This window comes from Numenius arquata, chromosome 7 (assembly GCF_964106895.1).
Source record: "Numenius arquata chromosome 7, bNumArq3.hap1.1, whole genome shotgun sequence".
Lineage (NCBI taxonomy): Eukaryota > Metazoa > Chordata > Aves > Charadriiformes > Scolopacidae > Numenius > Numenius arquata.
In genome coordinates, this window is record NC_133582.1 from 27,671,052 (window position 1) to 27,682,910 (window position 11,859).

Here is an 11,859-nt window from a genome sequence, read left to right on the forward strand (position 1 = left end):
CTGGAAAGAAATAAAACTGGCAGGAATGATGGGGATGTATTTAACAATTCAAGTACTGGATCAAACTTAAAGCCAGTTTCTTACTCGGTGCACTGGAAAGGTCACCTTGTCTTGCTGGAAAAGAAGCAAACTCTCAGTTCTGCTGCTTTCTGTTTAACAGCTTCCACATGCATTTCTTAATGTTCCTGGCTAATTAGGCAATCTAGCTTTACAGACAGGTATACTCATGGTAGATGAGAAAGGAAAGAACATGAAATGTCTCACCTTCTTCTTGATGCTTCCAGAGACGGTCAAGAACAGGTCCAAGAAGAGCTCTAAGAAGGGAAGTAGCAGCAGCAGTAGCAGCAGCAAATTGCCTCCAGTTTGCTATGAAATCATTACCTTGAAGACGAAAAAGAAGAAGAAGATGGCTGCTGATATTTTTCCCCGAAAGAAACCAACCAACACTAATACAACTGCTGTCCAGCAGTACCACCAGCAAAATCTCAATAACAACAACACTATTCCAGCACCTAATTGGCAAGGACTTTATCCAACCATCAGAGAGAGGTAAGTTCAGGGCAGTTTATTTTTGCTGTTTGAATGGGATGGTGAAAAGTAGCAAAATGTTTGTAATACATAAGTTTAGTTATTCATTTATTTGCTGAAGAAAACACAGTTCTATTTTTTTCTGTGTGTGTGAAACAAGTATTTTGGTAATGGAAAATATTTTAATATCTCTTTTCCAGACGGTGCAGCTGTTTGTCTTGAGTAAATAAAAATGTTGCTGGAAGCTGCAGCATACCTGTAAAGATTTGCTTTTAGTCCTTAGTGGGGATTTGCAGTGTTAGATGCTCTTGACACTGATTTTCACTTTTTGAAAAGTTCTCATAAGTTTGGGGTTGGTTTTTTTATTGCACACACTTCTACCCCCATTTCTGCTTACTTTTTTTCTTTGGTGTATTTGTGTGATGATGTGTAAAGTAGCTTAAAAGAAAGTGTGACCTGCTTCTCTTTACTAACATGCAACTTGAAGGTGTTAAGAAATTGAATTTCTTGGGTCTGGGGTAAGTACAGAATTACTGGGCTCCATAAGTTAACTCGCTGCCTCTGTTTGTAGAAATGCAGTGATGTTCAACAATGACTTGATGGCAGATGTTCATTTTGTGGTCGGGCCACCAGGTGGGACCCAGCGGCTGCCAGGACACAAAGTAAGCAACAGCTGCATTATCAGCTCGGGCGGGCATAGCCAGAGAGAGCTCCCACGGTTACACCAGGATGTAGCGTGAGAGACTCGGCTCTTCTGGGACAGGCATAATTCTTTATTTTAAGAGGCTACATGCAGTAGAATTGTCTGTCACTTGCTTTTCTTTGTGTTTTCTGTTAAACATTACATTTTTGCTAAGGCAGTCATTGTAAAGTTAGGAATACTGCTTTGTGCTGCTGATTAATATTACTCTTGGGATTTTCTAGAAACAGTTAACTTCTGTAGTGGATATGAGTGTTTTCCAGTAGCTAATGCATATATGCCCCTGTGAGTAAAATGCAGGGAAAATGTGTAATTCTGTTCTTAGCTTTGACTTCATTTCTTACCGAAGTGTGTCTGTAGAGTCTGTCAGTGAAGCCTAGTGTGCTCAGAGTGGCTCTCCCACATTGTTTTTGTTGGCAGTGCTTTCAGTTTAAAGCATGAAATAAGATTTCCCTTTCTCAACAGTATGTCCTGGCTGTTGGGAGCTCTGTATTCCATGCGATGTTTTATGGAGAGCTTGCTGAGGACAAAGATGAAATCCGTATACCAGATGTTGAGCCTGCTGCTTTTCTCGCAATGCTGAAGTAAGCATCGTTCATCTGCTGGATATGTTTTCCTTTATGATGTATACATACATTGGTAATGTCATAGTTAAAGTATTAGACTTGCATAAAAACAGAAAGCAGTTGCTTAAAATATTCTTCTTTTTGTGTTTCAAGTATTTTAAACTTTTAGGTCATTTTACTCTTCCCCTCAAATTCCTAGTCTAATGTAGGCAGTTATAAAGAATAACTTTGACAAGGGATCTTTGGGCACATTGTATACTGTAATGCCTATTGATCTGATTTGTCACTGCAGGTTACACAGAGGAATGGAGTTACTAAAAAGAATTGTCAGCTGTAACAAAAAAACCTTGTTATACATTGCAAGCATAGTGAAAAGTTAAAAACACACACACAAAAAAATCCCCAAACCCAGAATTGCTGGGTTTGTATATTGACATCATTCCAGCTCTTTTATAAACTTGCTGTGTGCAGGTCTTATCTTAGAAAAATGACCCAAAGTTATTGAATATAGCCTCTGAAAATTAAATTTCTCCTCATCTATCATATTGATGCATTTGGAGAGTGATAACAAGGCTGTTTACATTAATAGCATTTTTTATTCTAAGGGGGGAAAAAAGTCAGTTTACATGATCATTATTTTTCATCTTGCAAACTGCATAAGAAATACTGTCTTCCTAAATGAGCGTAATGAAGCAGCTTCCCTGCTGAATTGTCCTTGAATGTGTCTATTAAACTCGGATTATTAAAGAGAAATAACCTATCACAGAAATGCTATGCCTTTAAGGGTTTTTTTCCCTTCAGCTTTAGTAACTGCCATTGCCTTCTGATAAAGAATATACATTAGTATCTGATAGCGATCCTTTTAACACGCTGCAGATTTTCTTGCATGTAATGGTGTAATCGCTAGCTAGCAATGTATTGTATTTCGTAGATTGTTTTGACTAGCTTGTGATTACAGAATGGTTTCTTTTTTTCTTTTACATTTCAGTGGCACTGTAGGTGGACATTTAAAGTTTCATATAGAGTTTGTTGCATAGAGGTTTTTATAGGTCATCACGAACATCAGAAATGTTCTGTGCAAATATCAATAGCTGTCAGGAAAAGCTGAAGTCACACAGATGTTCTATAGACCTGGAATACAAAGTTAAGATACGACATTATGTAGGTAGGTGTGTTATGGATCCCTGCTTTGGGCCTTTTTAGTTTTGCAGGTGTTCTCTGGAGAGCTCAGACTTGTGTTTTACTTTCATGCAGAATTTTACAAGGCACAAATACAAGATACTTGGATTCACCCAGCCCCCCTTCCTTTTTGAACAGCAAATCTATTTCACTCTGGCTAAGCATGGTTTGCCATAAAAAACATGAATGCTTTCTTAATTTATCATTAAGAAATGTGTTCAGAGAGCAGACCTGGAAAAGAGTATCACTAGTGGCATCTAGGTCTTGACATATTATTTAGCCCATGGCAATTTTGAAAACTATCTTTGAGAGAATGGCCAAAACCATGGAACTCTTCACCTTCTCAGCTTTTATTTAATAAAAACCAAAAGACAACAAGAAGTTTGTGGTCTGTGTGGATGTTGAGCTACTCTTGCCAGTACTAACTTCCACTGATACAGTGTGCCTGAACCTGCAGAGTGCTCCTGTGTCTGCGAACACCAGGGGTGTCTGCAGCCGTGACAGTGCAGGGGAGGGATGTCACTCAGCACTCCCTCGTTGCAGGATTCAGTGCGTGTGCTGCACTGGGTGGAGCTCGAGGGGAGCCACAGTCCCCTTCGCTCCTCTCCCCTTGGGAAATCATCCCCATGAGTGTTCCTTGCAACTGCTTTTGAGCAGTGGATGGCAGAAGACTCATGATACTGTTGCTACAGAAGGAAAAGACTTTTTACCTATCCCAAAGGAGCCCTCTCCCTCATCTGCTCCTTTCGACAGTTGGGAGGGATGCATCATAACTTTTGTTAGAAAATACGTTGAGTTTGGTTTTGTGGGTTTGGGGCTTATTTTTGTTGTTTGTTTTTTAGAGATTTTCTCCACTGAACAGTGAATTCTTATAGCATACTTTTTTTTTATCTTTTACTATATAGTGGGCATTCTGCCAACAAACATCAAACAAGGTATTGCCAGATGTAACACAGGAAATAATACCACAACTGGTAGATACTAATTATTCTCCCAGTATAAAATTGCTTTGGCTGTTCTCTACAGTTTTAAAATTAGGGTTAAATTCATAGTCTAGCTGACGCACTGAATTGGTGTCTTTAATGTGTTAAATCTTATCATAATCTTGACTGTTCAAGTTAGAACCATGGTCTCATCTTATCCCAGGATATATGTGTTAGTAAAACATCAAACCCTGTGGTCTAGCAGAATCCTCTGTTTAAGAACAGGGTGAAATGGCAATATCAGTAATTGCAGACCAGAGTTGGTGCACTGGCAGAGTGAGAAGTGCGTAATATTGCTGACAGCTGATCTGTGCTGTGTCTGTTGTAAATCAGTGATATTAGTTCTTCACTTTCATGAATATTAAACTAGCAACTTTTGTACTATTTCAGTTTAAAACAGATGTCATCGTTCTCTGCTGTACTAGCAGGCAAAGAGAAGCAATAGAAAGGAGAAAAGACTTGGAAAGCAATGAGGAGAATCATAAAAAGGAAAGAATTGATACATTGAAATTTTTTTGGATAGTAAAGGAGCTAAGCCTGTAACCAGTGATATATAGATGTGCTCTTTGTTGTTACAAATAGCCCAGCTGAAACTACGTAATAAAGGGTTTTTTTCAAAAAAAAAAAGTTTGGGTTTGTGTAAGTATTCTTTTTCTCTGTAACCTCTTAGATTTTATTATATTGCTTGAGCAGTCTGCTCTGAGCATGTTTTTTAAGTGTAGCGTGGAGGATAGTACCCTACACCTGCAAAAATAGAAATAAAGATATTTACAACTATAATCAGATCAGTGTAGGTACTAATTCCACTTTATAAGCACATCTGTTCTGCAAAAAATTTTAATTAGTACAGGATCGCATATAACTTCAGGTTTACTGGGGAAGGCACTTTTATCAACCATAACCATCAAGGCTTGCTTATCCCTATGAAGAGTAAAATTGCATTTGGCATGGTTTTAGCACATTGCATTCACCAGCTGCAAATGGGGCCCTGAAGCATGAGATATTAAAAAGAACAAACTGTACAATGCTTCATTTCTCTGAGCACCGAATCCCAGCAGTTTAGTCACATAAATAGAATTTCACCTTCATCTCTTCCACAACATTACTGTAGCAGTAAAGCTTTTTTCCTCCTTATGCAATGAGACTGAGAGAAAACACAGTACTAGTGGAGCTAGGATGTTATAAGCATTAAGAAATCTGAAAATTAGAATCCTGTGCCTTTTCATTTTTCTCTCTGCTTTATCACCCAGTTTAAAAACAAACTGAAAAAACCAAAACAAGCCAACCCCCTAAAAAACCCCAATGCAGTAGTTATGAAAATGGATAGCAACTGTTATACTTTGATAGCATTTCTCTTCTTAGACTACCTACTTATTCCCAATAAACTTGTTTTCATTCTGGTACTTATATATCCACCTCAGTAAATCATCATTCACCATCATGGGACACCTAGTCCAAGTAGTCTTCGTAAAATGTGTTCCAGACTGTTGTGTTAGCCAAGTAAGGTAGCCATTGAGGAGCTACTGCCAGGGAAGATAGCCTCTCATTAGCCAGAGCATATATGGAAGGAAAACAGAGCTGTAGGTACCATAGTTTGTAAACGTAACCATTGTCTACATAGCATGTACCCCAAATGTGATGTTTTATTCACCTTAGATTTAAGCCTGTTCTGTTCCATGGTCTTACATGAGTGATGAATTTGGTTTGTATTTTCTGGTTTTAATCAATGTTCCCCAAAAGCACTGCTTAGTTTTAATGTGGAGTCATTTAAATATTCTTTGTTTATAATTTTTAGATGTTGTTGACAAATTGCGTTTTTGTGTTAAGCAGCAGTGTTACATGCATGTGTTTTATTTCAGATACATATATTGTGATGAAATTGATTTGGCTGCAGATACCGTACTGGCTACTCTTTATGCTGCCAAGAAGTATATCGTCCCTCATCTTGCCCGGGCCTGCGTCAACTTTCTAGAGACAAGTCTAAGTGCAAAGAATGCCTGTGTGCTGCTTTCCCAAAGCTGCTTATTTGAGGAACCTGACCTGACCCAGCGCTGTTGGGAAGTGATTGATGCCCAAGCTGAGCTAGCATTGAAGTCTGAGGGATTCTGTGACATTGATTTTCAGACACTTGAAAGCATTCTCCGAAGGGAGACTCTGAATGCCAAAGAAATTGTTGTTTTTGAAGCAGCTCTGAACTGGGCTGAAGTGGAGTGTCAGCGACAAGAGCTAACGGCTACCATAGAGAACAAGCGCAAAGTCCTCGGAAAGGCTCTGTACTTGATACGCATCCCTACTATGGCACTTGACGACTTTGCAAATGGCGCTGCTCAGTCTGGGATTCTGACTCTCAATGAAACCAATGATATCTTCCTCTGGTATACTGCTGCCAAAAAGCCAGAGTTACAGTTTGTAAGCAAGCCCCGGAAAGGCCTCGTTCCTCAGCGGTGTCACCGTTTCCAGTCCTGTGCTTACCGCAGCAACCAGTGGCGCTACAGGGGCCGGTGTGACAGCATCCAGTTTGCTGTTGATAAGAGAGTGTTTATTGCTGGCTTTGGGCTGTACGGCTCCAGCTGTGGATCAGCAGAGTACAGTGCCAAGATTGAACTCAAGCGACAAGGAGTTATCCTAGGCCAGAACTTGAGTAAATATTTCTCAGATGGTTCTAGTAACACTTTTCCCGTGTGGTTCGAATATCCAGTGCAGATTGAGCCTGACACGTTTTACACAGCTAGCGTGATTCTGGATGGTAATGAACTCAGCTATTTTGGACAAGAAGGAATGACAGAAGTTCAGTGTGGGAAGGTGACTGTTCAGTTTCAGTGCTCTTCGGACAGTACAAATGGCACTGGAGTGCAGGGAGGGCAAATTCCTGAACTGATATTTTATGCTTGAGTGAAGGTGTGTGGAGATGAAGCATTTTGCTATGAAGAACCTGTCTGGTTCAGGCCTACTGACACTTAGCTTTTTATCTGCAGATATGTGATCAGTACAGATAATATGTAACTAAATGCTGTGGGCAAGTTACTGGCTTGCTATACTTGTAGCATTGTTGGTGATAAAGTTTAAGTGTAATATTTAAACTGGAAGCTTTTAGGAACAAGCAAGTTTTAAAGGCTTTGTAAGAGAGGTGCTGGTTTGCTGGTGATGCTTTCTTTGATGCACCTGTGAATCACCAGAGGATGTCCTTCTCTTTTTATCTCACTAAATGCTGTCTTCATTGATCCATTTTTTCTTTCTTCGTTTCCTGCTTTCTGCTTGTAATTATTTGGGGAGGTAGGGGTAGAAAATGAGAAGCCTTGTTTTATAGCTGTCCTGTCTGCTTTTCAGACTTGAGAGATTCTAGTAAACTGAGCTGCTTTTGATCATGGGAGCTGAAAGAAGTGCTTCAGTTATAAGTAGAGAAAGCATAGGTTTAAACCTTCATCCTGTCAGATTCTTCTGCAGCCAACTATTTGGGATGGCTGCAGAGGAAAACGGAGAGAAGCAGACAGCTTTCAGGAAGCTACACATCAGTCTGACTGTGTCCACAGTGCATGGACATGTTTACAGTGGAGGGGGGGTGTGGGCTTGGCAAGTTACCCCTCAGAGTTTATTTCCTAGAAATTCCACCTTGAAGGCAAGGAAGTACTTGCATACATTGAAATTGTACATGCAGCTTTTGAAACTCTACTCCCATGACCTAGTTTTTGCTACATTGAAGTTGATTTGCTATTTAAATGGGTTTTCTTTGAACCCTTGCTAAATAAATGAGAATTAATATCTAGCATCCAATGCAGGATATTTTTTTATTTGTTTTGGGTGGGGGGGTTTTCTTACTCCTAAACATGGTAGAGGCAGATTATAGAGGAACAAGAGAGTGTACCAATCCTGACTTGGACTTTTTTCTGTAATATGACATTTCTTCTTTTTATTACCGTACTTGATCAGTGGAAATTTAGACAAAGACAAGACGATTCCCAACTATGATCATGTTGCACTTAGTATATCTCATCAGATAACAGTGAGGAGGAGGAAGTCTCCTCTAACGGTTAGTGTTGGATCTCTTGCAACTGCTTATGGTCAGAGGACATGTCAGAGGATTATGTGGTGCAGAACTTCTCCTTGTCTGAGTCCTTTTTTTTAATTGTTGTTTTTTCAAGCTTCCTGTCATATGTCTGTATTGTTTTTGGAAAAACCTTGGGGATCATGACTCCTTTATCAAGGAAGGAAACCAGTAAGAAATACAGGTACTATTTAAATATAAGAAAATCCTTTACTGTTGCTTTGGGACAATTGCTTCTCAGAGGCACAATACCTATTGTGAAACATCTCATTCTTATTTCATCTCTGAAGTGGGTTCTATTTGTTGTATATGTTTTAACAAATTGAGAGGACCAAATGATTCTTTAGACAGGCTGAAGATTAATGTTATAGTATATCAACACATTAATCCAGCATAACCCTAAATTCACTTGCCAGTTTTGTAATAAAAATGTTTTTCTCATATGATTTCTTACCAGTTTAATACTATTACTCTAAGTGTTTCTTGACGGTTGGGATCCTGGCCCCTGGCCATCATAAAGTGCCAATACATCTTTGCAGTGTCCAAAATACCATCTGAAATAAGAAAAGCTAGAGCGTAGACATCAAACACTTTATGGCCAAATCCCAGATCTTCTCTCTAGGTAATGAAAGGAGAGTCAGGTAAAAAACTGCCCTGCAAGATCTATGCTTTTTACCCATGTTAGTGTTTAATGTTTTATATACATACATACCTATGACTGTGTGTGTAAGCAACGTTCTTTCTGAAATGTAAATACCCTCAAAATATATAGAAAAATGTTTTGCTTTTTTGTAACAGATGTACATAATCCAGACTGTTAGTGACATCTAAACAGAATGCTCCATGGAAACTCCAAGAGAGAGATTTAAAAAAGCGTCCAGTTAATTATATTTAGATCTGCAGCGTAAAATAGACAAGAGTATAATTGTATGGAATGGAGGAAGAATTGCTGAAGAGACTGCAAAAGGGACTCTTAAAATTGTGATGAGGTAACGGTCATCTACTTTTAGACAACATCTGAGCAGCAATTCCATTTATTTAAATACATTTAAAAGCAGAGAAATATGCTAATCAGCTGATTAAGTTCTCTTACAGCAAGCAATTGATGTAGATGTAATTACTCTTGAGTGATGATCAGATTGACAAATTGCTTGCAGTAGCAAGGTGCATTCCAAGTTGTTTGGAAAAAAATCAGGTGCCTCAGCTGGTGGGACAAATCAGAGAATACTGCACTGGTATAACTAGGCTTGGGTTCTCACTTTTAATTTATGTTTTCGTTTTTAATTATCTACACGTAAAGGTGAGGTATCTACTACATTCACTGGCTGGAGCAGAAGTTAGGAGATCAGAATACTGTGTAGCTGTAATCTGTAGAAAATTAGCTGTTATTTAATTATTATTTTTGTTTGCTGCTTTTATGAAATCTTTTTGACGAAATAGGATGAAAGCAACCTCTAGCTTAATTCCTCTGAGTCCATTCCAGGTTTTAGGAGCTGGTGCATGTAGAGTTTTTCAATAGGGATGAATAATTATAAGCACCCCAAAACACCTTTCAATGCTTACAACGCAGCTTGATTCTGAGCACTGCTTGATGCTAACAGGTACTGGTATATAAGAAGGTAACCAGTACCGGTCACTCATGAGGGCACTTAAACAGGTGTCTAAATGTGGATTTGGTTGGTTTAGCAGTAGCATCCCAGCTTGAATACACTGACATTTTGCAAGCATCAGCCATATCAACCTGGAAAGTAAGCATAATGTCGATAGAGATTCTTCCATAGATTCTGTCTTAAACTGTACCTGGCCATCTTTGCTACTTGTATGTTTGATTTTCCTGGTGAGGGGAATCTGTGATAAGAGAGTATAATGCAATATACTTTCTGCATATCTAAAATAGTATTTAAGTAAACATTTTAATTTTTACATACTTATTGCACTGACCTGTTCTGGGATATTTTTTTTATTTGTTGTGATAAACTCAGCTAACTTCAGGTCCCAGCACCCATTCGTGCTGGAGCAGTATTTGACCTTAGCAGGCTTACAGCATTATTTATAAAGGACAGATATATATAAATATGAAGTACCTCATGTTGAATGTTATTGTACTGTATCTTTAATGTCACAGTGCAGATCTTGTTGGACTCATGAATGTGTATAATCACGTTAAACATACAAATAAAAATGGTTCTTAAATGGTTGTTTTGTGCAGTATCTTTGAAGCACGAGCTTTGAAAGCCTTTGCTTAGTTTTCTCTTTTAGCTATTTCTATTGTTGTACAGTTGTGCACTGATATTTGTTGAGCTTGTGTATTCAGAGATCTTTTGATCCCCAAAGAAGTAAAAGTCTAAAGAAAAAACAAGGAAGAACAATGAAAATGTTAATCAGCTACATTGTAAAAAGGTTGACTATATTAAGCTAATGAGCTAGATTGAATGAATTCATTTATGTGCTTTATCAAAGACCTTGTCTACCAGCATTAATATTTTAATGTTCTATTAATATCATTAAGTATGTGGAGATGAAGGGGGAGGGTTTCGTGTTTATTCTGAAAGACAGTTGGCACGGGAAAGGTCATGGTTTTCAGTCTCTGATATATCAGAATAAAAGACATAGTTAGTGCCAAGAGGCCATTCTCTGCTGAAAAGTTAATTATATAATATTATTCAGAATTCTGGCTATTTCCTTACTTAAAATTTTTTTTTTCCAGGAAATTCAAAACTTCATTTTAAATACTTTTATGGTCAGTGAAGCTGAAGCCCCACTTCTGTGTTGTCCATCTCCAAGAGCTTTCAGATATTACTAGGTGATGATAAGAAATGTTCCACAGTGTGATGCAGAGACATGGAAATTTAATTGAGGAAATCTTCCCTAGTGAAAACAGTACCTTCAGGCTTGATCCAGTATTCTGATTAAAGCATGTTTACAGGCATCAAACTTGTCACTTTTGGTAAGTTGTTTTCCTAGAATTCTTACTGCAATACTTGGTACCACACTCCTATGTTCTTGATCCAAATTCTCTTATGTGTCCAGTGCTTCTCCATAGTTGGCGAACTGGCTTCAAACAGGAACTGTGCTATGCCTTGTTCTGTGCTGGTGATACCAGCTCTTACATGTGTGGTAGATGTCAATGTGATTTGGTGCAGGAAGGACCACATTGGCAGCAGCAGTCTAGCTAGGTATGTTGCAGGAGATCGGTGTTACTAGCAGCCTCAGTTTCTCTGATAAACAAGTAAGAACTAAGTAGACAAGATGAATAAAGGATGGCCTAGCTCATCCAAAGTGACACTGTCCTCTGTTTCTGGCTGAAATCTGACAGAGGTGCTAGGACACTTGCTTTGGAAATTGAAGTTAAGTAGAGATGTGTCGATCTCTTGTAGTGTGTTCAGTGATGCAGAGAAGCATGTGTGTATTCACGCCAGAAAAAAAGGGAGTTTGAAGTGGAAGGAAAACAGGATGTTTCTAGATCTGGGAGGAAGAAGGCTCCAAGAGCTGAATTCTGTTATTTGTCTCACATGTAAAATCCTGCTTGGTGGAGAAGGACTCTGTTCCCGCTTAGTTGGAAACTCATTAGGAGCTGACAGCCACCGCCTCTCACAAAAGCCAGGTCCCATCTAAAACGTTCTCCTTAGGAGTGCTCAGCTTTCAGGAGTAGGAACCCAAGATTTCTTGGCCTCTGATAGGCAAGACTGCTTATCCTACAGCCCTGGACAAGCCTGGACCTCTTTAAAGGAGCTGACTGGGACTGCTGTAAACAGGAGGGTCTTTTTGGACCTCCCAAGCTCAGCACTCAGTGGAAGCTGAGATCCTGGCACAGGGGTGAGATGAGGACTTCAGCTCATCAGCAGTGTTTGGCCGCTGTGA

The 11,859-nt window shown here is 39.0% G+C and overlaps 1 protein-coding gene across 1 annotated transcript; it reads left to right on the forward strand.

Moving 5' to 3' along the window:
* Positions 1-226: 226 nt before the first annotated feature.
* BTBD3 (BTB domain containing 3) lies at positions 227-10,187 on the forward strand. Its single transcript, XM_074150445.1, has 4 exons — positions 227-549; positions 1,100-1,190; positions 1,694-1,812; positions 5,816-10,187. The coding sequence occupies exons 1-4, from the start codon at positions 227-229 to the stop codon at positions 6,846-6,848; spliced, it is 1,566 nt and encodes a 521-aa protein (XP_074006546.1). The 3' UTR covers positions 6,849-10,187.
* The last annotated feature ends 1,672 nt before the right edge of the window (positions 10,188-11,859 follow it).

Excerpts from the sequence above, each read along its gene's own strand:
- BTBD3 (XM_074150445.1), top strand. The coding sequence starts at position 227 with ATGGTAGATGAGAAAGGAAAGAACATGAAATGTCTCACCTTCTTCTTG. Across the intron at positions 550-1,099 it reads TATCCAACCATCAGAGAGAG|AAATGCAGTGATGTTCAACA; the intron begins GTAAGTTCAGGG and ends CTCTGTTTGTAG. Across the intron at positions 1,191-1,693 it reads AGCGGCTGCCAGGACACAAA|TATGTCCTGGCTGTTGGGAG; the intron begins GTAAGCAACAGC and ends CTTTCTCAACAG.